The 27,740-nt window shown below is 48.1% G+C and overlaps 1 protein-coding gene across 3 annotated transcripts in view; it reads left to right on the top strand.

The window, feature by feature from the left end:
• Positions 1–27,740, top strand: part of ANAPC1 (anaphase promoting complex subunit 1) — a 365,074-nt gene that overhangs the window by 267,048 nt on the left and 70,286 nt on the right. For all 3 annotated transcript variants that reach the window (XM_063918099.1, XM_063918098.1, XM_063918100.1), the window contains exons 40-41: positions 15,096–15,213; positions 17,562–17,639. In XM_063918099.1, the coding sequence (XP_063774169.1) occupies positions 15,096–15,213; positions 17,562–17,639 (196 nt within the window). The remainder of the gene's footprint in view (positions 1–15,095; positions 15,214–17,561; positions 17,640–27,740) is intronic.

The raw sequence follows: 27,740 nt of genomic DNA, 5'->3' as shown, positions 1-27,740 counted from the left end.
AATGATGATACTCCTTCGAAAGAAGGGAGTTATAATTATCCCGTACTTGGACGATCTCCTTATAAAGGCGAGGTCCATGGAGCAGGTGTTGGTCGGAGTAGCACTATCTCAGGAAGTGCTACAATAGCACGGCTGGATTCTGAATATCCCAAAGTCGCAGCTGGTTCCTACGACGCGTCTGCTGTTCTTGGGTATGATTCTGGACACAGAACAGAAGATGGTGTTTCTCCCGGAGGAGAAGGCCAAGGAGTTGTCATCTCTGGTCAGAGACCTCCTAAAACCAAAACAGGTGTCGGTGCATCACTGCACGCGAGTCCTGGGAAAGATGGTAGCTTCTTACGAAGCAATTCCCTTCGGCAGGTTCCATGCAAGGATCTTTCAGTGGGATCTGTTAGACAAGTGGTCCGGATCGCATCTTCAGATGCATCGGCTGATCACCCTGTCCCCGAGGGCCAGGGTGTCTCTGCTGTGGTAGCTGCAGAGTGCTCATCTTCTCGAGGGCCGCAGATTCGGCATACAGGACTGGGTCCTGGTGACCACGGATGCAAGCCTCCGAGGATGGGGGGCAGTCACTCAGGGAAGAAACTTCCAAGGACAATGGTCGAGTCAGGAGACTTCCCTACACAAATATTCTGGAACTAAGGGCCATTTACAATGCCCTAAGTCAAGCAAAACCCCTGCTTCAAAACCAGCTGGTGCTGATTCAGTCAGACAACATCACGGCGGTCGCCCATGTAAACCGACAGGGCGGCACAAGAAGCAGGATGGCAATGGCAGAAGCCACAAGGATTCTCCGATGGGCGGAGAAACACGTGATAGCACGGTCAGCAGTGTTCATTCCGGGAGTGGACAACTGGGAAGCAGACTTCCTCAGCAGGCACGACCACCACCCGGGAGAGTGGGGACTTCATCCAGAAGTCTTCCAGCTGATTGTAAATCGTTGGGAAAGGCCACAGGTGGACATGATGGCGTCCCGCCTCAACAAAAAGCTAAAAAGATATTGCGCCAGGTCAAGGGACCCTCAGGCGATAGCTGTGGACGCTCTAGTGACACCGTGGGTGTACCAATCGGTTTATGTGTTCCCTCCTCTTCCTCTCGTACCAAAGGTACTGAGGATAATAAGACGGAGAGGAGTAAGAACTATACTCATCGTTCCGGATTGGCCAAGAAGAACTTGGTACCCGGAACTACAAGAAATTAACTCAGAGGACCCTTGGCCTCTGCCGCTCCGACAGGACCTGCTGCAGCAGGGGCCCTGTCTGTTCCAAGACTTACCGCGGCTGCGTTTGACGGCATGGCGGTTGAACGCCGGATCCTGATGGAAAAGGGCATTCCGGTTGAAGTCATTCCTACGCTGATAAAAGCTAGGAAGGATGTGACGGCAATACATTATCACCGCATATGGCGTAAATATGTTGCTTGGTGTGAGGCTATGAAGGCCCCAACAGAGGAATTTCAGCTGGGTCGATTTCTGCACTTCCTACAGTCAGGAGTGACTATGGGCCTAAAATTGGGATCCATAAAAGTCCAGATTTCGGCCCTGTCTATTTTCTTTCAAAAAGAACTGGCTTCACTGCCTGAAGTTCAGACGTTTGTCAAGGGAGTGCTGCATATTCAGCCCCCTTTTGTGCCTCCAGTGGCACCTTGGGATCTCAACGTGGTGTTGGATTTCCTAAAATCACATTGGTTTGAGCCACTTCAGACCGTGGAGCTAAAATATCACGTGGAAAGTGGTCATGCTATTGGCCTTGGCTTCGGCTAGGCGTGTGTCAGAATTGGCGGCTTTGTCATGTAAAAGCCCCTATCTGATCTTCCATATGGACAGGGCAGAATTGAGGACTCGTCCCCAATTTCTCCCTAAGGTAGTATCAGCGTTTCATTTGAACCAACCTATTGTGGTGCCTGCGGCTACTCGGGACTTGGAGGATTCCAAGTTGCTGGACGTAGTCCGGGCCCTGAAAATCTATGTTTCCAGGACGGCTAGAGTCAGAAAAACTGACTCGCTGTTTATCCTGCATGCACCCAACAAGCTGGGTGCTCCTGCTTCTAAGCAGACTATTGCTCGCTGGATCTGTAGCACGATTCAGCAGGCTCATTCTGCGGCTGGACTGCCGCATCCTAAATCAGTAAAAGCCCATTCCACGAGGAAGGTGGGCTCTTCTTGGGCGGCTGCCCGAGGGGTCTCGGCTTTACAACTTTGCCGAGCTGCTACCTGGTCGGGATCAAACACGTTTGCAAAATTCTACAAGTTTGATACCCTGGCTGAGGAGGACCTTGAGTTTGCTCATTCGGTGCTGCAGAGTCATCCGCACTCTCCCGCCCGTTTGGGAGCTTTAGTATAATCCCCATGGTCCTTACGGAGTACACAGCATCCACTAGGACGCCAGAGAAAATAAGAATTTACTCACCGGTAATTCTATTTCTCGTAGTCCGTAGTGGATGCTGGGAGCCCGTCCCAAGTGCGGACTTCTGCAATACTTGTATATAGTTATTGCTTAACTATAGGGTTATTGTTCTGAGCCATCTGTTGAATGAGGCTCAGCTGTTGTTCATACTGTTAACTGGGTATAGTTATCACAATTTGTACGGTGTGATTGGTGTGGCTGGTATGAGTCTTACCCTGGATTCCAAATCCTTTCCTAGTAATGTCAGCTCTTCCGGGCACAGTTTCCCTAACTGAGGTCTGGAGGAGGGGCATAGAGGGAGGAGCCAGTGCACACCAGATGTAGTACCTAATCTTTCTTTAAAGAGTGCCCAGTCTCCTGCGGAGCCCGTCTATTCCCCATGGTCCTTACGGAGTACCCAGCATCCACTACGGACTACGAGAAATAGAATTACCGGTGAGTAAATTCTTATTATTATTTTAATTGTTCATATGGTTAATCCCATGACCCAGATTTAATTGCCAGATAAGGTTTAAATAGTACACCATGTTTCACTCTTGACACTGGTTTGAGTAAGGGAAAGGTCCCGAAACGCATTTGCAGCGGGTGACAGGAGTGCTATCTCTTATGGTGAAAGGCTGACCAGACATACGTGGAGTTTGGACTGAGGAGAAGGGTTCCGGAGCCAACGACTCCTTATTTACATCTTATGGCCCAAACTACACGAGAATTTGGTAAACCTCCACCTTTACCATTGCAAATTTTTATATCAAGTGATGAGACTTTGTCTTTTTAAGAGTGTCATTGTTGTGTTTTAATTGGTTTTGCATGAAACTTAGAATCTGTTATAATAAATGTTTTTTCTCTGACGTCCTAGTGGATGCTGGGACTCCGTAAGGACCATGGGGAATAGCGGCTCCGCAGGAGACAGGGCACAAAATAAAAGCTTAAGGATCAGGTGGTGTGCACTGGCTCCTCCCCCTATGACCCTCCTCCAAGCCTCAGTTAGATTTTTGTGCCCGGCCGAGAAGGGTGCAATCTAGGTGGCTCTCCTGAGCTGCTTAGAATAAAAGTTTAGTTTAGGATTTTTTATTTTCAGTGAGTCCTGCAGGCAACAGGCTCACTGCATCGTGGGACTAAGGGGAGAAGAAACGGACTCACCTGAGTGCAGAGTGGATCGGGTTTCTTAGGCTACTGGACATTAGCTCCAGAGGGACGATCACAGGTTCAGCCTGGATGGGTCACCGGAGCCGCGCCGCCGTCCCCCTTACAGAGCCAGAAGAGACGAAGAGGTCCGGTGAAATCGGCGGCAGAAGACGATCCTGTCTTCAGACTAAGGTAGCGCACAGCACCGCAGCTGTGCGCCATTGCTCTCAGCACACTTCACACTCCGGTCACTGAGGGTGCAGGGCGCTGGGGGGGGAGCGCCCTGAGACGCAATATTACAGTATATACCTTAGGTGGCTAAAAAGAATACATCACATATAGCTCCTGGGCTATATGGATGTATTTTACCCCTGCCATTTTACACAGAAAAAGCGGGAGATAAGGACGTCGTGAAGGGGCGGAGCCTATCTCCTCAGCACACAAGCGCCATTTTCCCTCACAGCTCCGCTGGAAGGACGGCTCCCTGACTCTCCCCTGCAGTCCTGCTTCAGAATCAGGGTAAAAAAGAGAAGGGGGGGCACGTTTGGCAGCAAATAAATATATTAACAGCAGCTATAAGGGAGTAACACTTATATAAGGTTATCCCTGTATATATATATATAGCGCTGGGTGTGTGCTGGCAGACTCTCCCTCTGTCTCTCCAAAGGGCTAAGTGGGGTCCTGTCCTCTATCAGAGCATTCCCGGTGTGTGTGCTGTGTGTCGGTACGCGTGTGTCGACATGTATGAGGAGGAAAATGAGGTGGAAGCGGAGCAGTTGCCTGTGTTAGTGATGTCACCCCCTAGGGAGTCGACACCTGACTGGATGATTGTATTTAAACAATTAAGTGATAATGTCAGCAATTTGCAAAAAACTGTTGACGACATGAGACAGCCGGCAAATCAATTAGTGCCTGTCCAGGCGTCTCAGACACCGTCAGGGGCCCTAAAACGCCCGTTACCTCAGTGGGTCGACACAGACCCAGACACAGATACTGAGTCTAGTGTCGACGGTGACGAGACAAACGTGATGTCCAGCAGGGCCACACGTTACATGATCACAGCAATGAAAGAGGCATTGAACCTTTCTGACACTACAAGTACCACAAAGAAGGGTATTATGTGGGGGGTGAAAAAACTACCAATAGTTTCTCTATCGTCCTAGTGGATGCTGGGGTTCCTGAAAGGACCATGGGGAATAGCGGCTCCGCAGGAGACAGGGCACAAAAGTAAAGCTTTCCGATCAGGTGGTGTGCACTGGCTCCTCCCCCTATGACCCTCCTCCAAGCCAGTTAGATTTTTGTGCCCGGCCGAGAAGGGTGCAATCTAGGTGGCTCTCCTAAAGAGCTGCTTAGAGAAAGTTTAGCTTAGGTTTTTTATTTTACAGTGAGTCCTGCTGGCAACAGGATCACTGCAACGAGGGACTTAGGGGAGAAGAAGTGAACTCACCTGCGTGCAGGATGGATTGGCTTCTTGGCTACTGGACATCAGCTCCAGAGGGACGATCACAGGTACAGCCTGGATGGTCACCGGAGCCTCGCCGCCGGCCCCCTTGCAGATGCTGAAACATGAAGAGGTCCAGAATCGGCGGCAGAAGACTCCTCAGTCTTCTAAAGGTAGCGCACAGCACTGCAGCTGTGCGCCATTTTCCTCTCAGCACACTTCACACGGCAGTCACTGAGGGTGCAGGGCGCTGGGAGGGGAGCGCCCTGGGAGGCAAATGAAAACCTATTTGGCTAAAAAATACCTCACATATAGCCTCCGGGGCTATATGGAGATATTTAACCCCTGCCTGAATACACTAAAGAGCGGGAGACGAGCCCGCCGGAAAAGGGGCGGGGCCTATCTCCTCAGCACACAGCGCCATTTTCCTTACACAGCTCCGCTGGTCAGGACGGCTCCCAGATCTCTCCCCTGCACTGCACTACAGAAACAGGGTAAAACAAGAGAGGGGGGGCAAAATAGTGGCAAAAAATTATATTATAAAAGCAGCTATACAGGGAGCACTTATTATAAGGCTATCCCTGTCATATATAGCGCTTTTGGTGTGTGCTGGCAAACTCTCCCTCTGTCTCCCCAAAGGGCTAGTGGGGTCCTGTCTTCGTTAAGAGCATTCCCTGTGTGTCTGCTGTGTGTCGGTACGTGTGTGTCGACATGTATGAGGACGATATTGGTGTGGAGGCGGAGCAATTGCCTGTAATGGTGATGTCACTCTCTAGGGAGTCGACACCGGAATGGATGGCTTATTTAGGAAATTACGTGATAATGTCAACACGCTGCAAGGTCGGTTGACGACATGAGACGGCCGACAAACAATTAGTACCGGTCCAGACGTCTCAAAAACACCGTCAGGGGTTTTTAAAACGCCCGTTTACTTTAGTCGGTCGACACAGACACAGACAGGGACACTGAATCCAGTGTCGACGGTGAATAAACAAACGTATTCCTTATTAGGGCCACACGTTAAAGGCAATGAAGGAGGTGTTACATATTTCTGATACTACAAGTACCACAAAAGAGGGTATTATGTGGGATGTGAAAAAACTACCGTAGTTTTTCCTGAATCAGATAAATTAAATAAAGTGTGTGATGATGCGTGGGTTCCCCCCGATAGAAAATTATGGGCGGTATACCCTTTCCCGCCAGAAGTTAGGGCGCGTTGGGAAACACCCCTTAGGGTGGATAAGGCGCTCACACGCTTATCAAAACAAGTGGCGGTACCGTCTATAGATAGGGCCGTCCTCAAGGACCAGCTGACAGGAGGCTGGAAAATATCATAAAAAGTATATACACACATACTGGTGTTATACTGCGACCAGCGATCGCCTCAGCCTGGATGTGCAGAGCTGGGTGGCTTGGTCGGATTCCCTGACTAAAAATATTGATACCCTTGACAGGGACAGTATTTTATTGACTATAGAGCATTTAAAGGATGCATTTCTATATATGCGAGATGCACAGAGGGATATTTGCACTCTGGCATCAAGAGTAAATGCGATGTCCATATCTGCCAGAAGATGTTATGGACACGACAGTGGTCAGGTGATGCAGATTCCAAACGGCACAAAGGTGTATTGCCGTATAAAGGAAGAGGAGTTATTTGGGGTCGGTCCATCGGACCTGGTGGCCACGGCAACTGCTGGAAAATCCGCCGTTTTTACCCTAAGTCACATCTCTGCAGAAAAAGACACCGTCTTTTCAGCCTCAGTCCTTTCGTCCCTATAAGATCATATCTGCCCAGGGATAGAGGAAAGGGAAGAAGACTGCAGCAGGCAGCCCATTCCCAGGAACAGAAGCGTTCCACCGCTTCTGACAAGTTCTCAGCATGGCGCTGAGACCGTACAGGACCCCTGGATCCTACAAGTAGTATCCCAGGGGTACAGATTGGAATGTCGAGACGTTTCCCCTTCGCAGGCTTCTGAAGTCTGCTTTACCAAGGTCTCCCTCCGACAAGGAGGCAGTATGGGAAAAAATTCACAAGCTGTATTCCAGCAGGTGATAATTAAATTACCCCTCCTACTACAAGAAAAGGGGTATTATTCCACACTATATTGTGGTACTGAAGCCAGAAGGCTAGGTGAGACTTATTCTAAAAAATTTTTTTTGAACACTTACAAAGGTTCAAATCAAGATGGAGTCACTCAGAGCAGTGATAACGAACCAGGAAGAAGGGGACTATATAGTGTCCCGGGACATCAGGGATGCTTACCTCTATGTCCCAAATTTGCCCTTCTCACTAAGGGTACCTCAGGTTCGTGGTGCAGAACTGTCACTATCCGTTTCAGACGCTGCCGTTTGGATTGTCCACGGCACCCCGGGTCTTTACCAAGGTAATGGCCGAAATAATGATTCTTCTTCGAAGAAAAGGCGTCTTAATTATCCCTTACTTGGACGATCTCCTGATAAGGGCATAGTCCAGGGAACAGTTGGAGGTCGGAGTAGCACTATCTCGGATACTGCTACAACAGCACGGGTGGATTCTAAATATTCCAAAATCGCAGCTGATCCCGACGACACGTCTGCTGTGCCTAGGGATGATTCTGGACACAGTCCAGAAAAAGGTGTTTCTCCCGGAAGAGAAAGCCAGGGAGTTATCCGAGCTAGTCAGGAACCTCCTAAAAACAGTGCATCATTGCACAAGGATCCTGGTAAAAATGGTGGCTTCCTACGAAGCAATTCCATTCGGCAGATTTCACGCAAGAATTTTTCAGTGGGATCTGCTGGACAAATGGTCCGGATCGCATCTTCAGATGCATCAGCGGATAACCCTATATCCAAGGACAAGGGTGTCTCTCCTGTGGTGGTTATAGAGTGCTCATCTTCTAGAGGGCCGCAGATTCGGCATTCAGGATTGGATGCTGGTGACCACGGAGCCCAGCCCGAGAGGCTGGGGAGCAGTCACACAAGGAAAAAATTTCCAGGGAGTGTGATCAAGTCTGGAGACTTTTCTCCACATAAATATACTGGAGCTAAGGGTAAATTTATAATGCTCTAAGCTTTGCAAGACCTCTGCTTCAAGGTCAGCCGGTATTGATCCAGTGGGAAAAACATCACGGCAGTCGCCCACGTAAACAGACAGGGCGACACAAGAAGCAGGAGGGCAATGGCAAAAACTGCAAGGACTTTTCGCTGGGCGGAAAATCATGTGATCGCACTGTCAGCAGTGTTTCATCCCGGGAATGGAAACTGGGAAGCAGACTTCCTCAGCAGGCACGACCTCCACCCGGGAGAGTGGAAACTTCATCGGGAAGTTTTTTCCACATGATTGTAAACCGTTGGGAAATACCAAAGGTGGACATGATGGCGTCCCGTCTGAACAAAAAACGGGACAGGTATTGCGCCAGGTCAAGAGACCCTCAGGCAATAGCTGTGGACGTTCTGGTAACACCGTGGGTGTACCAGTCGGTGTATGTGTTCCCTCCTCTGCTTCTCATACCTAAGGTGCTGAGAATTATAAGACGTAGAGGAGTAAGAACTATACTCATGGCTCCGGATTGGCCAAGAAGGACTTGGTACCCGGAACTTCAAGAGATGCTTACAGAGGTCTTATGGCCTCTGCCGCTAAGAAGGGACTTGCTTCAGCAAGTACCATGTCTGTTCCAAGACTTACCGCAGCTGCGTTTGTCGGCATGGCGGTGGAAAGCCGGATCCTAAGGGAAAAAGGCATTCCGGAAGAGGTCATTCCTACCCTGGTCAAAGCCAGAAAGGAGGTGACCGCACAACATTATCACCACATGTGGCGAAAATATGTTGCGTGGTGTGAGGCCAGGAAGGCCCCACAAAGAAATTTCAACTCGGTCGTTTCCTGCATTTCCTGCAAACAGGAGTGTCTATGGGCCTCAAATTGGGGTCCATTAAGGTTCAAATTTCGGCCCTGTCGATTTTCTTCCAGAAAGAATTGGCTTCAGTTCCTGAAGTCCAGAAGTTTGTCAAGGGAGTATTGCATATACAACCCCCTTTTGTGCCTCCAGTGGCACTGTGGGATCTCAACGTAGTTCTGGGATTCCTCAAATCACATTGGTTTAAAACCAGTCAAATCTGTGGATTTGAAGCATCTCACATGAAAAGTGACCATGCTCTTGGCCCTGGCCTGGACCAGGCGAGTGTCAAATTGGTGGTTTTTCTCTCAAAAAAGCCCATATCTGTTTGTCCATTCGGACAGGGCAGAGCTGCGGACTCGTCCCCAGTTCTCTCCCTAAGGTGGTGTCAGTGTTTCACCTGAACCAGCTTATTGTGGTGCCTTGCACCTACTAGGGACTTGGAGGACTCCAAGTTGCTAGATGTTGTCAGGGCCCTGAAAATATGTTCCAGGACGGCTGGAGTCAGGAAAACTGACTTGCTGTTATCCTGTATGCACCCAACAAACTGGGTGCTCTTGCTTCTAAGCAGACTATTGCTAGTTGGATGTGTAATACAATTCAGCTTGCACATTCTGTGGCAGGCCTGCCACAGCCAAAATATGTAAATGCCCATTCCACAAGGAAGGTGGGCTCATCTTGGGCGGCTGCCCGAGGGGTCTCGGCTTTACAACTTTGCCGAGCAGCTACTTGGTCAGGGGCAAACACGTTTGCTAAATTCTACAAATTTGATACCCTGGCTAAGGAGGACCTGGAGTTCTCTCATTCGGTGCTGCAGAGTCATCCGCACTCTCCCGCCCGTTTGGGAGCTTTGGTATAATCCCCATGGTCCTTTCAGGAACCCCAGCATCCACTAGGACGATAGAGAAAATAAGAATTTACTTACCGATAATTCTATTTCTCGGAGTCCGTAGTGGATGCTGGGCGCCCATCCCAAGTGCGGATTATCTGCAATACTTGTACATAGTTACAAAAATCGGGTTATTATTGTTGTGAGCCATCTTTTCAGAGGCTCCGCTGTTATCATACTGTTAACTGGGTTTAGATCACAAGTTGTACGGTGTGATTGGTGTGGCTGGTATGAGTCTTACCCGGGATTCAAAATTCCTCCCTTATTGTGTACGCTCGTCCGGGCACAGTACCTAACTGGCTTGGAGGAGGGTCATAGGGGGAGGAGCCAGTGCACACCACCTGATCGGAAAGCTTTACTTTTGTGCCCTGTCTCCTGCGGAGCCGCTATTCCCCATGGTCCTTTCAGGAACCCCAGCATCCACTACGGACTCCGAGAAATAGAATTATCGGTAAGTAAATTCTTATTTTTTCCTGAGTCAGATGAAATAAATGAGGTGTGTGATAAAGCGTGGCGTTTCCCCGATAAAAAACAGCTAATTTCTAATAAATTATTAGCACTATATCCTTTCCCGCCAGAGGTTAGGACGCGCTGGGAAACACCCCCTAGGGTAGATAAAGCGCTCACACGTTTATCTAAACAAGTAGCGTTACCGTCCCCTGATACGGCCACCCTCAAAGAACCGACTGATAGAAGACTGGAAAATATCCTAAAGAGTATATACACACATACTGGTGTTATACTGCGACCAGCAATCGCCTCAGCCTGGATGTGTAGTGCTGGAGTCACATGGTCGGATTCCCTGACTGAGAATATTGATACCCTGGATAGGGACAGTATTTTGTTAACTATAGAGCATTTAAAGGATGCATTGCTATATATGCGTGATGCACAGAGGGATATTTGCACCCTGGCATCAAGAGTCAGTGCTATGTCCATCTCTGCCAGAAGAGCGTTATGGACGCGACAGTGGTCAGGGGATGCAGATTCCAAACGGCACATGGAAGTATTGCCGTATAAAGGGGAGGAGTTTTTTGGGGCTGGTCTATCGGACCTGGTGGCCACGGCAACGGCTGGAAAATCCACCTTTTTACCCCAGGTCACTTCACATCAACAGAAAAAGACACCGTCTTTTCAAACTCAGTCCTTTCGTTCCCATAAATACAAGCGAGCAAAAGGCCACTCTTTTCTGCCCCGGGGCAGAGGAAGGGGAAAAAGACTGCACCATGCAGCCGCTTCCCAGGAGCAGAAGCCCTCCTCTGCTTCTGCCAAGTCTTCAGCATGACGCTGGGGCTTTACAAGCAGACTCAGATATGGTGGGGGCCCGTCTCAAGAATTTCAACGCGCAGTGGGCTCACTCGCAAGTGGATCCCTGGATTCTACAGGTAGTATCACAGGGGTACAAACTGGAATTCGAGGCGTTTCCCCCTCATCGGTTCCTGAAGTCTGCTTTACCAAAGTCTCCCTCCGACAGGGAGGCAGTTTTGGAAGCCATTCACAGGCTGTATTCCCAGCAGGTGATAATCAAGGTACCCCTCTTACAACAGGGAAAGGGGTATTATTCCACGCTGTTTGTGGTACCGAAGCCGGACGGCTCGGTGAGACCAATCTTAAATCTGAAATCTTTGAACACTTACATAAAAAGGTTCAAATTCAAGATGGAGTCACTCAGAGCAGTGATAGCGAACCTGGAAGAAGGGGACTATATGGTGTCTCTGGACATCAAAGATGCTTATCTCCACGTCCCAATATACCCTTCTCACCAAGGGTACCTCAGGTTTGTAGTACAAAACTGTCATTATCAGTTTCAGACGCTGCCGTTTGGATTGTCCACGGCACCTCGGGTCTTTACCAAGGTAATGGCCGAAATGATGATTCTTCTACGAAGAAAAGGCATCTTAATTATCCCTTACTTGGACGATCTCCTGATAAGGGCAAGAACCAGGGAACAGTTAGAAGTCGGAGTGGCACTATCTCAGGTAGTGTTACGTCAGCACGGGTGGATTCTAAATATTCCAAAATCGCAGCTGATTCCAACGACACGTCTCCTGTTCCTAGGAATGATTCTGGACACAGTCCAGAAGAAGGTGTTTCTCCCGGAGGAGAAGGCCAGGGAGTTATCCGAGCTAGTCTGGAACCTCCTAAAACCAGGACAGGTCTCAGTACATCAGTGCACGAGGGTCCTGGGAAAAATGGTGGCTTCTTACGAAGCGATTCCATTCGGAAGATTCCATGCAAGAACGTTTCAGTGGGATCTACTGGACAAATGGTCCGGATCGCATCTTCAGATGCATCAGCGGATAACCCTGTCGACAAGGACAAGGGTGTCTCTCCTGTGGTGGCTGCAGAGGGCTCATCTTCTAGAGGGCCGCAGATTTGGCATTCAGGATTGGATCCTGGTAACCACGGATGCCAGCCTGAGAGGCTGGGGAGCAGTCACACAGGGAAGGAATTTCCAGGGCTTGTGGTCAAGCATGGAAACATCTCTTCATATAAACATTCTGGAACTAAGGGCCATTTACAATGCCTTAAGTCAAGCAAAACCTCTGCTTCAGGGTCAGGCGGTGTTGATCCAATCGGACAACATCACGTCAGTCGCCCACGTAAACAGACAGGGCGGCACGAGAAGCAGGAGGGCAATGACAGAAGCTGCAAGGATTCTTCGCTGGGCGGAAAATCATGTGATAGCACTGTCAGCAGTGTTCATTCCGGGAGTGGACAACTGGGAAGCAGACTTCCTCAGCAGACACGACCTTCACCCGGGAGAGTGGGGACTTCACCCGGAAGTCTTCCACCTGATTGTAAACCGTTGGGAAAAACCAAAGGTGGACATGATGGCGTCACGTCTAAACAAAAAACTGGACAGATATTGCGCCAGGTCAAGGGACCCTCAGGCAATAGCAGTGGACGCTCTGGTAACGCCGTGGGTGTACCAGTCAGTGTATGTGTTCCCTCCTCTGCCTCTCATACCAAAAGTATTGAGAATCATAAGAAGGAGAGGAGTAAGAACTATACTCGTGGTTCCGGATTGGCCAAGAAGGACTTGGTACCCGGAACTTCAAGAGATGCTCACGGACGAACCGTGGCCTCTACCTCTAAGAAAGGACCTGCTACTGCAGGGGCCTTGTCTGTTCCAAGACTTACCGCGGCTGCGTTTGACGGCATGGCGGTTGAACGCCGGATCCTAAAGGAAAAGGGCATTCCAGAAGAAGTCATCCCTACTCTGGTCAAAGCCAGGAAGGAAGTAACCGCAAAACATTATCACCGCATTTGGCGTAAATATGTTGCGTGGTGTGAGGCCAAGAAGGCCCCTACAGAGGAATTTCAACTGGGTCGTTTCCTGCATTTCCTGCAAACAGGACTGTCTATGGGCCTAAAATTAGGGTCCATTAAGGTTCAAATTTCGGCCTTGTCGATTTTCTTCCAGAAAGAACTGGCTTCAGTACCTGAAGTTCAGACATTTGTGAAAGGGGTGCTGCACATACAGCCTCCTTTTGTGCCTCCAGTGGCACCTTGGGATCTCAATGTTGTATTGAGTTTTCTAAAATCACATTGGTTTGAACCACTTTCCACTGTGGACTTAAAATATCTCACGTGGAAGGTGTCGATGCTGTTAGCCTTGGCTTCAGCCAGGCGTGTGTCAGAATTGGCGGCTTTATCATATAAAAGCCCTTACTTAATTTTTCATTCTGACAGGGCGGAATTGAGGACTCGTCCTCAATTTCTACCTAAGGTGTTTTCTGCATTTCACATGAACCAACCTATTGTGGTGCCTGCGGCTACTAGGGACTTGGAGGACTCCAAGTTGCTAGACGTTGTCAGGGCCCTGAAAATATATGTTTCCAGGACGGCTGGAGTCAGGAAAACTGACTCGCTGTTTATCCTGTATGCACCCAACAAGCTGGGTGCTCCTGCTTCAAAGCAGACGATTGCTCGTTGGATTTGTAGTACAATTCAACTTGCACATTCCGTGGCAGGATTGCCACAGCCAAAATCAGTAAAAGCCCATTCCACAAGGAAAGTGGGCTCATCTTGGGCGGCTGCCCGAGGGGTCTCGGCTTTACAACTTTGCCGAGCAGCTACTTGGTCAGGGGCAAACACGTTTGCTAAATTCTACAAATTTGATACCCTGGCTGAGGAGGACCTGGAGTTCTCTCATTCGGTGCTGCAGAGTCATCCGCACTCTCCCGCCCGTTTGGGAGCTTTGGTATAATCCCCATGGTCCTTACGGAGTCCCAGCATCCACTAGGACGTCAGAGAAAATAAGATTTTACTTACCGATAAATCTATTTCTCGTAGTCCGTAGTGGATGCTGGGCGCCCATCCCTAGTGCGGATTGTCTGCAATACTTGTATATAGTTATTGTTACAAAAATTCGGGTTATTATTGTTTGAGCCATCTTTTCAGAGGCTCCTTTGCATTTATCATACTGTTAACTGGGTTCAGATCACGAGTTGTACGGTGTGATTGGTGTGGCTGGTATGAGTCTTACCCGGGATTCAAGATCCTTCCTTATTATGTACGCTCGTCCGGGCACAGTATCCTAACTGAGGCTTGGAGGAGGGTCATAGGGGGAGGAGCCAGTGCACACCACCTGATCCTTAAGCTTTTATTTTGTGCCCTGTCTCCTGCGGAGCCGCTATTCCCCATGGTCCTTACGGAGTCCCAGCATCCACTACGGACTACGAGAAATAGATTTATCGGTAAGTAAAATCTTATTTTCTGGGACGTATTACACCATATTGGAATTTTTGTTCTCTCCCTCTGTATGTAACCTACCATCTGACACCTTAAAGTGCTACAACAAAAGAAAAATATTGAGGGAAGTATTGTCTGCATTTCATAAAAGTTTAGTGCACCAATCTGATCTAAATTTTTCATATCTGTTTGTCACGTTGGTATTGGGGATACCTTGACCAGAGGGTTGCTGCTGATCTGTGTGTGTGCCCGATCACTCTTCATCTTATCTTTCCTTATTGGTACGGGTACTGTGTAGTGACAGCTGGAAAGTGTTGTGTAGGAAGGAAGAGTGTCTGAGCCCTTGTAACATTTAACTAGTGACTCTTTAACAGTGCAGTTAATATTGAATGTGTCCCCATAGAAGCCACAAGCCTTGCACAGTATTCTTGTTGCACAGTCCAACCTCTATAATAACACACACAGACCCACATGCTGCAATGCTCCTTCTAGAACCTCAAAGGCGATTACCTATTATAAAGTAAGCCTGTACAGTGTGTGATTCAGCTCCGTAAACACACTGTATCATAATGGGATTGGGTGTATTTAGGCGTTAAATGCATTGTTTCTTTCTCAGCATAAATTGTTATTGCAAATTATTTAAATATATGTTTGTGCAATAGGTATCACTTACAAGCTTTACGCCACCTCTATGTGCTGGCTGCTGAGCCAAGGCTCCTGGTCCCTGTGGATGTGGATTCAAGCACGCCCTGCTACGTGCTCTTGGAAACTACATACAAGGTATATATGTAAGCTAAATGGAAACTTTTATTTTTCCATAGATGTGTATTGTCAATATGTCCCCTCATCAGTGCACGATCTAAGTAAAATGACATAGTCAAGTTTTGTAGTTCAGATCTCTAGAAGGAGGGCAGTAATGTAGTCATGACTCCCTGTTCCTTACACTTAGCCACCCATTGGATAATCTTACCCCTTATTGCCTGCTTTAAACAACCAGATCAGTGTTCAGTTAGTGTTTGACCTGCAGAGCTGACTGGTGGATCACTTCCAGTATCCTTGTGCGTCCTGTTAATGCAGCCAAACATAGGGTGATACTGCTATCTTAGGACCACATTGACCCTCATAAATATACTATGGAATTGGATTTTTTATCCTTCGCATTTAAAAAATATTTAATTAAATAAGTATATAACGTACGACGACAACACTTTTAACCATTGGGTTTAAGTGAGAAATTATTAAAGGTAATAATGAGAATTTCAGTTGGGAAAATTGCCTTATAAATTCATTATGAAAATACAAGAAATATAACATATATTGTGTGTTACTTGTATTTTCATTATACAGTATATATGTAGATATAACGTGAGGAAATACGTTTTGTGTGGCATTAGCCTAAGTACTTCTTTATGGTATTTGTCCTACCACAAGAGGAGCTACAACTACACCTAAACCAAATGTAAGCTGCTGATAAAATACCCGTCCCAGATGGCATCTTCCCAAGTGTGCTGTAATGAGTATTTCCTAAACTATTTGCATATAACAGAAGCAAAGTTCTGTGGTGAGTCTGATTTTGATGCAAAAATCCCCCTAGACATAATATTTTACAATAACACTGCTGGCAAAGTGCTTAGAAGTTTGAAAGCAAAATGATGGCTTGAAGTGCTAATAATGGGGCCGGCTGTGGCAGCCATCACCCGACAAGCTGTGTACACAGACTCTCTATGCCTTCAGTTTACTTTTAAACTTCCCTGTACTGCAAGCCTGGAAATAGTCATTACTGCACCGGGAGGACAGAGTAACTACCTCATTGTGGTGCAGTGTTCTTAGCTCCATGAGAATGGTATTGCCACATCTACAGTAGGGTCACAAGGGTAACAGTAATGGATGGTAGAGTCTATAAAAGGGGAACAGGATCGGGTGGATGCTATAGTGTCCACCTCTGAATCTGCCCCAATGTTTTAAATTGCGTACGACTCTACAGAGTGAGAACACAAGCACGCAGCTTTGTTCACATGAAAACGCCTTTTCCTATCCCAGTTCCTCTTGTTCTGTCATATGTTTCCCACAAGATACATTATAGGAGCTTTCTTTCGTTCATCTCTGCATCAGCCGCCCATTATGTTACCTCACATCCATTGTTTGTCTCCTTGCTCGTCCTGCTGTAGCCTGCTTATATAGATTTTAATGGACTACCCAAGAGCTTGCACGTACAGGGCCCTAATTTCCCTTCCTTCTTACTAATTTCCCCATCTGCACTGTATGTCTTTGTGTTGTGTTTTATGTGGAATTCCCTCCCTTCCCTCCCCAGTGTCCCAATACAGGCACTTTTCCATGGTTCCTCCCTTAAGACTTTAAAACTTTACTACTTTCCTACAATTCTTCTAGAAAATGTGTACAGAAAGGGCAAGGCAGTAAGGGCATTATAAATACATGGCAAACTGCAATTGGTTAATGTGACCTTATAATTACTTATTACTCATTTAAAAAGTAAACCGAGGGCTCTGTGTACAAACACATATAGAGTGAGCCCATACTCAGTATTTGGTGCAGAGAGGCGCAATTTATAACATTTAGGCATTGCATAGATCACAGTACTGCTCAATTATAAAGCAAAGGTGACAGGATTTTGGTGCAGGAAGGATGGGGAGGGAATGCTGCCACAGGCTGCAAGGCCCTGTCTTTGTTCTGGCACCTTTTCACAGGATGCATGAACATGCAAAGCGGTTATTTGAAGGCTTAAATGGTGAAAAAAATGGAAGTGCGCTTCTCTTTCCTATGCAGTTTCCTAATAGTGTACCTCGATTTACTTGCCCATGGACAGATCTTTGTGATTGGGTGGAATGTAATATAAATTTATCGAGGTGTGTTAGGGGAAATGGAGTTATGGAGAATAACCGTTTATTTGGACAATGAGACTATACATGGATGAAGACAATGATGAAAGTGGAAGCGAGATGAGGTTGGATTGTATAGGGTGAATGGACAGATGGGATTAATGGTGAATTACTTTGCAGGAGATTGTAGGTAAGAGGGTCTGTGTGAATGAGAGCAGGAGTGTATAGGCTGTAACGTGGAGTACAGTCGTAACGTGTTGTTGTTTGACCACTTGTTTATTTTGTCTGCAGGGCACTCAGTGGTATGAAGAGACCACAGAAGAGCTTATGGCACCCACCCTACTGCCAGAGTTACATCTACTTAAACAGGTGCGCAAACTAAATTTCTCTTACGTCCTAGAGGATGCTGGGGATTCCAAAAGGACCATGGGGTATAGACTGGATCCGCAGGAGCTTGGGCACACTATAGAGACTTAAACTGGGTGTGAACTGGCTCCTCCCTCTATGCCCCTCCTCCAGACCTCAGTTAGACTTTGTGCCCAGGAGTAACTGGACACACACTAGGGGAGCTCTACAGAGTTTCTCTAAAATACTTTTTGTTAGGTTTTTTATTTTCAGGGAGACCTGCTGGCTACAGGCTCCCTGCATCGTGGGAGTGAGGGGAGAGAAGTCAGACCTACCTCTTCTTAGTTCAAGGGCTCTGCTTCTTAGGCTACTGGACACCATTAGCTCCAGAGGGTTCAGTCACTTGGTTCGCCTAGCTGCTTGTTCCCGGAGCTGCGCCGTCAACCCCCTCACAGAAGCCAGAAGAAAGAAGCCGGGTGAGTATGAGAAGAACCGAAGACTTCAGTGACGGCAGAAGACTTCAGTAACAGAGGTACAGCGCAGCGGTAGCGCTGCGCTCCATGCTCCCACACACTTCACCAACGGCACTCGCAGGGCGCTAGGGGGGAGCGCCCTGGGCAGCAGTTACTGAGGTTTTGCTGGCAAATAAAGGGCTATACAGTGTCCGATCACTGTGTAGAGTACCCCCGCCAAGTTTCAAATTCAAATTTTAGCGGGCTACAGCGCGCCGGGAAGGGGCGGGGCTTAGCCGCACATTGCTCACCAGCGCCATTTTCTGCTATCTCTACAGCGCTGCAGAGATGCTGCCCGGACCTCCAAGCTCCCGCAAGTACATGGGGAGAAAAAGGGGGGGGGGGCACATCAAATTGGTGTTTTTCCATTTATATGGCCGGCGCTGAGCATATTACTAGCTTTGGTTAGTGTATGGGCGCTGGGGGTGTGAGCTGGCATACTCTCTCTGTGTTTTCCCTAAGGGCTTCTCTGTGGGTCTGTCCCCGGGTTTGTGGACTGAGTGTGAGTGTGTCGGCACGAGGTGTCGACATGTCTGAGCCTGGGTGTTCCTCCCCGGAGGAAGTTATGGGGGCTGCGGAAAAAGATTTAAGTATGTCTCTGTCGGCACAGCCGACGGCTGATTGGATGAATATGCTGAGTACACTGAATTCAAATGTGGCTTTATTGTCAAAGAGACTGGATAAATCTGATTCTCAGACACAAACATGGAGACAGTCGGTGGAGGACGCATTGTCTCAGGTACAAACAGTCTCAGGGTCACAGAAGCGTGCTTTATAACCAGATGGCAGATACAGGTACCGACACGGACTCTGACTCCGATGTCGATTTAAATGAGGCTTCTTTGCATCCGTGGGTTGTCAAGAGTATTCAGTACATGATTATACCTATTAAAGATGTTTTACGTATATCTGAGGAACCTGCCGTTCCTGACACAAGAGTTTGTTTATTTAAGGGGAGAAGACCTGAGGTAAAATTCCCCCCCTCTCATGAAATGAATGTGCTTTGTGAAAAGGCTTGGGAGTCGCCTGAAAAAAGGTGGCAGATTCCCAAGCGAATTTTGATGGCATATCCTTTTCCCTCTGACGATAGGGAAATATGGGAGTCATCTCCAAATGTGGACAAGGCTCTATCCCCAATTGTCCAAGAAGGTGGCGCTTCCGTCTCCGGACACTGCTGCCCTCAAAGATCCGGCGGATCGCAAGCTGGAGACGACTTTGAAGTCCATTTTCGTCAATACTGGTGCATTGCTCAGACCTGCTGTGGCGTCGGTATGGGTGAGTAGTGCTATTGCAAAGTGGGCTGAAAGTTTGGCTTCTGATATGGATGCTCTTGATAAAGATAATATTCTTCTGACTCTTGGTTATATTAAGGACGCTGCAGATTACCTAAAGGATGCGGCGAGGGATGTTGGTCTCTTGGGATCAAGAGCCAATGCCATGGCGATTTCGGCCAATAGGGCGCTGTGTATTCACCAATGGAATGCTGATGCCGACTCCAAGAAGAATATGGAAGCTCTTCCTTTTAAAGGTAGTGTCTTGTTCGGTGACGGCCTGGCTGACCTGGTGTCGACTGCTACGACGGGTAAGTCATCTTTTCTTCCTTATATTCCCACACAACAGAAGAAGGCACCCCATCAGCAGATGCAGTCCTTTCGGCCTAATAAATACAAAAGCAGTAAGTGCTCGTCCTTCCCCCCTTCAAAGGGTAGAGGTAGGGGAAGGAAGTCGCCTGCAGTACCAGGCACCCAGGATCAAAAGTCCTCCCCTGCCTCTACCAAGTCCACCGCATGACGCTGGGGCTCCCCTGGGGGAGTCCCTACCGGTGGCGGGCCATCTCCGATTCTTCAGTCAGGTCTGAGTTCGTTCGGCTCTGGATACTTGGATCTTAGACATAGTGTCCCAAGGGTACAGGCTGGAGTTTCAGGAGATGCCCCCCAACCGTTTTTTTTGTGTCGGCCTTGCCAACTTCTCTTCCCGAAAGAGAGGTGGTAAGAGATGCGATACAAAAGTTGTGTCAACAGAGGGTCGTGGTGCCGGTTCCCCCGTCAGATCGGGGGAAAGGGTTCTATTCGAGCCTCTTTGTGGTGCCGAAGCCGGACGGTTCGGTCAGACCGATTCTGAACCTAAAATCCCTCAATCCATACTTGAAAACTTTCAAGTTCAAGATGGAGTCTCTTCGAGCGGTGATCTCCAGCCTCGAAGGAGGAGATTTTATGGCGTCAGTCGACATAAAGGATGCTTACTTACACATCCCGATATTCCCTCCTCATCAAGCCTTCCTGAGGTTCACGGTACAGAATTGTCATTACCAATTTCAGGCGTTGCCTTTTGGGCTTTCCACGGCCCCGAGGGTTTTCACCAAGGTTATGGCAGAGATGATGGTCCTCCTGCGCAAGCAAGGGGTCACAATGATCCCGTATTTGGACGATCTCCTGATAAAGGCGAGGTGCAAGGAGCAGTTGTTAAGAAATGTGGATCTCTCCCTGTCGGTTCTGCGACATCACGGTTGGATACTAAATTTGCCAAAGTCTCAGTTGATCCCGGCCACTCGGCTGCCCTTCCTGGGCATGGTCCTGGACACGGAGATACAGAGAGTGTTTCTTCTGGAGGTCAAAGCTCTGGAAATCCAGACCGTGGTCAGGGAGCTCCTGAGGCCGACAAGTGTGTCGATTCATCAATGCACTCGGGTACTAGGGAAGATGGTTGCGGCTTACGAAGCCATTCCGTTTGGCAGGTTTCATGCCCGGGTGTTTCAGTGGGATCTGCTGAAAAAATGGTCCGGGTCTCACCTGCACATGCACCGGAAAAAAACTCTATCTTCCAGAGCCAGGATTTCTCTCCTGTGGTGGCTGCAAGGCTCTCACCTTCTAGAGGGACGCCGATTCGGAATCCAGGACTGGGTCCTCCTGACAACAGATGCAAGTCTCCGAGGCTGGGGTGCAGTCACGCAAGGAAGAAATTTCCAGGTAAAATGGTCAAGCCAGGAATCTTGTCTCCACATAAATGTTCTCGTGTTGAGAGCCATTTACAACGGCCTGCTGCAAGCAAAGAACCTTCTTCAGGGTCTCCCTGTCCTAATCCAGTCGGACAACATAACAGCAGTGGCGTACGTAAACCGCCAAGGCGGAACAAGGAGCAGGGTGGCTATGCAGGAGGCCACAAGAATCCTACGCTGGGTGGAACAGCACGTGAGCGCTCTGTCAGCAGTCTTCCTCCCGGGAGTAGGCAACTGGGAAGCAGACTTCCTTAGCAGACACGATCTCCATCTGGGCTCTTCATCAAGAGGTGCTTGCAGAAGTGACAAAGCGTTGGGGACTTCCTCTGATAGACATGATGGCGTCTCGCCTCAACAAGAAGCTTCCGAGGTATTGTTCCAGGTCGAGGGACCCCCAGGCCAGCGCAGTGAACTCCCTGGTGTCTCCGTGGGTGTTTCCGTTGGTGTATGTGTTCCCTCCGCTCCCTCTCATTCCGAAGGTGCTGAGGATCGGTCGACGAACAGGGGTTCAGGCGACAGCGCATCAGGACCAGATTTTGCTGGGTCAGTTCCATTGGACATTAGTGTGCACTCCACATTCTTACACCCACCCGTACTGCTCCCCACACTCTCACACACACCCGCACTGCTCTCATGAGACCAGGACATTTATCATTTTCACAAATTAATGTTTTCCTGCAAATGTGTCTTTCTTTTCTTTCTTCTTACAGGGTACTTTCCCCCCACTGTGTGCTATTCCTGTAATGTGTACCTCCATTGGTTGCACACCCTGCCAGCAGTAACCTACACAGTGCGCCTCACATGGCTGCCTCGGATGGTTCCTCCATGGGCAGGGTGTGCTTCATTTGGATCTTTCCATGCAGGGTATAGCATACTCCTACACTCGTGTCAGTTTTCTCGTGAATGCATTTGGCCCTTGTATGGCTCATCTCCCACTGTGTAACCTTCGTAGTGCGCCCAACATGGCTGCCTTATCTGGTAAACTTGTGGATGGGATGAAAAATACATGGACCTGATGGTTTTACTGGAACCCTACTCTGAACCTAAGGACTCTGCAATCTCCCCGTTTTGTGTTCTCTTCTAGGGGTGGACTATTCCACCCTGGGTAATCCTACGCAGAGCGCCTAAGATGGCTGCCGCACCTGGTACCTTGTGAGGGTGGAATACACAACCCCTGGAGGTTATTACCCAAAATGCTTACACCAACCCTGCATTATGCTTTCTGTCTTTATTGTCTGTGTGGTTTATCTTTTGATGTAATACTTAAATCTTCTGTATTATGTGCATTGTTTGAGTTCTAGTTGGCGCCGCGGATGGCTGCCTCGGTGCTGCTCTGCCAAGCAGCCTTTGTGTTTAGTCCTACATGTATAATATGTCTAATATGTTGAGTCTATTGTACAGTTGCAATGTGCAGTATCAACTCATACGTGTAATGTGTGTAATGTATGCTATGTTCTTCCCCCTTCGTATGCTATGTATTCTCCCTTCATGTTGCTGCTTGGCGATGCATTGTACCACAAAGAATTCCTAGTGTACGTGAGTACACCTGGCCAATAAAGCGGATTCTGATTCTGACTCTTCGTTCCAGATTGGCCACGGAGGGCCTGGTATCCGGAACTTCAAGAATTGCTAGTGGAAGATCCCTGGCCGCTTCCTCTACAAGAGGACCTGTTGTTGCAGGGGCCCTTGTGTGTTTCCGGACTTACCGCGGCTGCGTTTGACGGCGTGGAAGTTGAGCGCCAAATCTTAGCTCGGAAGGGTATTCCAGGGGAGGTCATCCCCACTCTCCTTAAAGCAAGGAAGGAGGTTACGGCAAAACGTTATCACCATATTTGGAGGAAATATGTTTCATGGTGTGAGACCAAAGCAGCTCCGGCGGAGGTGTTTCACTTGGGTCGGTTTCTCCATTTTTTGCAGGCTGGCGTAGATGCAGGCCTGAAATTGGATTCCATAAAAGTGCAGATCTCGGCTTTATCTATTTTCTTTCAGAAAGAATTGGCCGTCCTTGCCGAGGTTCAGACTTTTGTGAAGGGAGCGTTGCATATCCACCCCCCATTTGTGCCACCGGTGGCGCCGTGGGATCTTGAAGTGATCTTGCAGTTCCTTATGTCTCACTGGTTTGAACCTTTGCGTAAGGTTGAGTTAAAGTTCCTCACTTGGAAAGTGGTCATGCTTTTGGCTCTGGCGTCGGCCAGGCGAGTGTAAGAGTTGGCGGCCTTGTCTCACAAGAGCCCGTATTTGATTTTCCATTCGGATAGAACGGAATTGAAGACTCGTCAACAATTTCTGCCGAAGGTGGTTTCTTCGTTCCACATTAACCAACCTATTGTGGTGCCTGTGGCGGTTCCAAAGTCTCTTGATGTTGTAAGAGCTTTGAAAATTTATGTCGCCAGAACGGCTCGTACCAGGAAAACAGAAGCTTTGTTTGTCCTGTATGCTTCCAACAAGATTGGAAATCCTGCTTCTAAACAAACTATTGCTCGCTGGATTTGTAATACGATTCAGCAGTCTCATTCTTCGGCTGGGCTACCATTGCCGAAGTCTGTAAAGGCCCATTCTACTAGGAAGGTGGGCTCTTCTTGGGCGGCAGCCCGAGGGGTCTTGGCACTTCAGCTTTGCCGAGCAGCTACGTGGTCGGGTTCAAACACATTTGCTAAGTTTTACAAGTTTGATACCCTGGCTGATGAGGATCTCATGTTTGCTCAATCAGTGCTGCAGAGTCGTCCGCACTCCCGCCCGGTCTGGAGCTTTGGTATAGACCCCATGGTCCTTTTGGAGTCCCCCCAGCATCCTCTAGGACGTAAGAGAAAATATGATTTTAATACCTACCGGTAAATCCTTTTCTCCTAGTCCGTAGAGGATGCTGGGCGCCCATCCCAGTGCGGACTGTTACTTGCAGTTGTAGTATTACTGGTTGTATTTGTTTACACATGGGTTGTGTATTAGTTTATTCAGCTTGTTGCTGTTGTTAATTCATACGGTTATCTGGTTTTATACTACTCCAGTTGTACGGTATGTTGTGATGTGGGCTGGTATGTTTCTCGCCCTTAGTTTAAACAAAAATCCTTTCCTCTAAATATCCGTCTCTCCTGGGCACAGTTCCTATAACTGAGGTCTGGAGGAGGGGCATAGAGGGAGGAGCCAGTTCACACCCAGTTTAAGTCTTTATAGTGTGCCCAAGCTCCTGCGGATCCCGTCTATACCCCATGGTCCTTTTGGAGTCCCCAGCATCCTCTACGGACTAGGAGGATTTACCGGTAGGTATTAAAATCCTATTTTGAAACAATGACTACAAGGAAATGTGAAGAGTCACATATACACCTCCGATCAGGTCTGGCCAACTTGTGGCTCTCCAGCTGTTGTGAAACTACATCCCAGCATGCTCTGCCTCAGTTTTTCTATTAGGTAGTGGTAAAACTGTGGCAGGGCATGCAGGGATGTGCAGTTTCACAACAGCTGGAGATCCACAGGTTGGCCAGGCCTGCCTTAGCTATTCTGGCTTAGCATAATGTCATGCTTCACATTTTCTACACATGATTTCTCACTCAAGTTCCCATTTTGGAGTTGGGAACAAGTGATGACCCTTCCATGGCTTCTTTCTCTCTCCTACTGTTGAACTAATGATTAATTCAGAAATGTGCACAAAAGGAAGGTGATAACTTTCCAGTAAATATTTGTATCATGACACCTTGCTACATACTGGTTAGAAACAGTCTAATCAAATATTTACTTATATATGGCCTTTAAAATTGTATTTGAAATGTAATTTACAACCTGTAGTTTCACTGTCCAAAATGTTCTCTTATTTGTTCTGTAATTTCTAATTGAGCCAAGAAAGAACTGCACAGATTTCCCCCAGCACACTATAATGGACCAGTAAACTAGATTTACATTCTATATGATAGTAGAAATGCAGAGACCTTAGTTGCATGTGTTTGCAAGGGTATAGTATGGTATGCCGGCGGCCGGGCTCCCGGCGACCAGCATACCGGCACCGGGAGCCCGACTGCCGGCATACCGACAGCGTGGCAAGCGCAATTGAGCCCCTTGGGGGCTTGCTGCGCTCGCCACGCTGGGGGCACGGTGGCGCGCTACGCACGCCACGCTATTTATTCTTCCTCCAGGGGGGTCGTGGAACCCCACGAGGGAGAATATGTGTCGGTATGCCGGGTGTCGGGATTTCAGCGCCGGGATCCCGACATTCGGCAACCAGAAGACCACCCGTTTGCAAATATATGATTAAGCCACCAGCCACTTCAGTGTCTCTGATAGTACCCGCTTTGGGTCATACATTTGTGGTATTTGCTACATGATAGTAGCACTTACATTTATATATTTCTAAATTGAGAGCTAACTCGCCTGGAGACACACCAAGATCCTACCAGGACCAGCATGCCCTCCAACTACTGATCCTATGAATGCCTCTGAGAACAGTGATACACAAAAATGGCAAATTACTTGAATCAATTTATTAGTCCATTACAAGGGCTTGCAAGTGGGGGGCTAATCTAGACATGAAAAACATAGAATTCCCCCAGCATACTATGTTGGACCAGTAAATGAGATATACATTGTTCATGATGGTAGAAATGCAAAGATCTCCTTGTGCTGGAGGATTTCTGTGTTGTTTTTTCTTGTCTATATTTTTGTGTGTCACATTTCTAAGTGAGCCATTAACACATGGTGTCTGCCATAATTTTTTCTTTCTTGTAAAAAAAAAAAAAAAAAGTCTAATTGTTCCTTCCTGTTTAAACAAATCCTCTTTTTTTTTTCAATTCACTACATTCAGCAGCTCTTTGTTAATCAGTCCACAGTGATTCGCTGATTAGTTATTCAAAGATTCTGTCTTGCATTCAGTACATGACCAGAATTCCACCCTTAATATAGTTTGGCTTTGCTATATAGCTATTAAACTGTACTAAGGCGTACCATGCTTTGTATGTGTCATATTTGGGGGCTCTGAACCTATACACTGTGTGCTCTGATATTGCATGATGTCCTCTGTGGCTAACTAATGCTCTGTGGTACCATATACAGTGGCTTGCAAAAGTATTTAGCTCCCTAAAAAGTCACAGACTTGTTCGTATGGGTTGGGTATGCGTGACCGGCGCTGGAATCCCGGCTTGCAGATGGCCTGTGGGGGGAGGTGAGTGGAAAGAAGCCCTTTGCGGGCTCGCTGCACTCGCAACGCTGTGGGCTCGGTGGCGAGCTGCGCTCACCACAGGTTATATTCCCACTCTATGGGAGTCATGGATGCCAACGAGAGGGAATAGTGCCTGTTAGTCGGCATGCTGACTGTCAGGACTGTAAGGGGGCGGGATTCCAGCGTCTGTATTGTGACCAGTGGTCTCCTGACCGCCGGTCATGTAACTGCCTCCCGTTTGTATTACTAATGACACTTGCTCAGATTGTACCAAACAGTATGTTTTATCGTGAACCAGTAGGCTCTTAGGGGCAGGTTTATTTAAGCAAGGAAGGGCAGAAATGGCTTCTCTGTAGTTTCCCACAGAGTTTGCCTCTCTGTTGCTTCCCTCACACATCTCCTTGCTATGACACAGAGCTCTGAGGGGCGGCCTTGTCTAGGGTGCTATAATGCAGCTTCCATTTCCTCACAATTCATCTAAACATGCTCACTGGGATATCCAAGCAGCTGGATGTCATTTCAGTGTCTTCACTCTCTTGTGCATATCTTCTATAACTAGTTTTTATTTTGTTATCTGCTCTTTGGTCTTCATTTTAGAGCATTCCTTCATATTCAGAGTATGACTAGAAAGAGGCTAATTGAAAGCCATTTATTAGGGAAATATCTTACTTCTCTGTAAATTGGAGCTTTCACATGGAGTGGTTTGAATACTTATGCAAGCAGCATTTTTCAGTTTATAAAAAAAAAAATATCTCCAGGCAAATAATAAATTCTGAGTTGTAAATTTCTCTAACGTCCTAGTGGATGCTGGGGACTCCGTAAGGACCATGGGGAATAGACGGGCTCCGCAGGAGACAGGGCACTTTAAGAAAGAATTAGGAATACTGGTGTGCACTGGCTCCTCCCTCTATGTCCCTCCTCCAGACCTCAGTTTGAATCTGTGCCCGGACGAGCTGGGTGCACCTTAGTGAGCTCTCCTGAGCTTGCTAAATAGAAAGTATTTTAGTTAGGATTTTTTTTCATTTTCAGAGAGATCTGCTGGCAACAGACTCTCTGCTACGTGGGACTGAGGGGAGAGAAGCAGCCCTACTCACTGTGGATAGGTCTTGCTTCTTAGGCTACTGGACACCATTAGCTCCAGAGGGATCGTACACAGGAGCGCACCCTTGGTCGTCCGATCCCAGAGCCGCGCCGCCGTCCCCCTCGCAGAGCCAGAAGCCGGCGTGAGAAGCAAGAAGACTTCAAAAGCGGCGGCAGAAGACTCCAGTCTTCATATGAGGTAGCGCACAGCACTGCAGCTGTGCGCCATTGCTCCCACATTAAACCCACACACTCCGGTCACTGTAGGGCGCAGGGGGGGGGGGGGGGGGGGCGCGCCCTGGGCAGCAATTAGAGACTTCTTGGCAAAGTGGGCATATATACAGTTGGGCACTGTATATATGCATGAGCCCCCGCCATTATTTTACACAAAATCG

The sequence above is a fragment of the Pseudophryne corroboree genome, chromosome 4 (genome assembly GCF_028390025.1).
Source record: "Pseudophryne corroboree isolate aPseCor3 chromosome 4, aPseCor3.hap2, whole genome shotgun sequence".
In the NCBI taxonomy this organism is placed as follows: Eukaryota; Metazoa; Chordata; class Amphibia; order Anura; family Myobatrachidae; genus Pseudophryne; species Pseudophryne corroboree.
The sequence above is the reverse complement of the archived record's forward strand: the minus strand, read 5'-3'. Positions and strand labels throughout refer to the sequence as shown.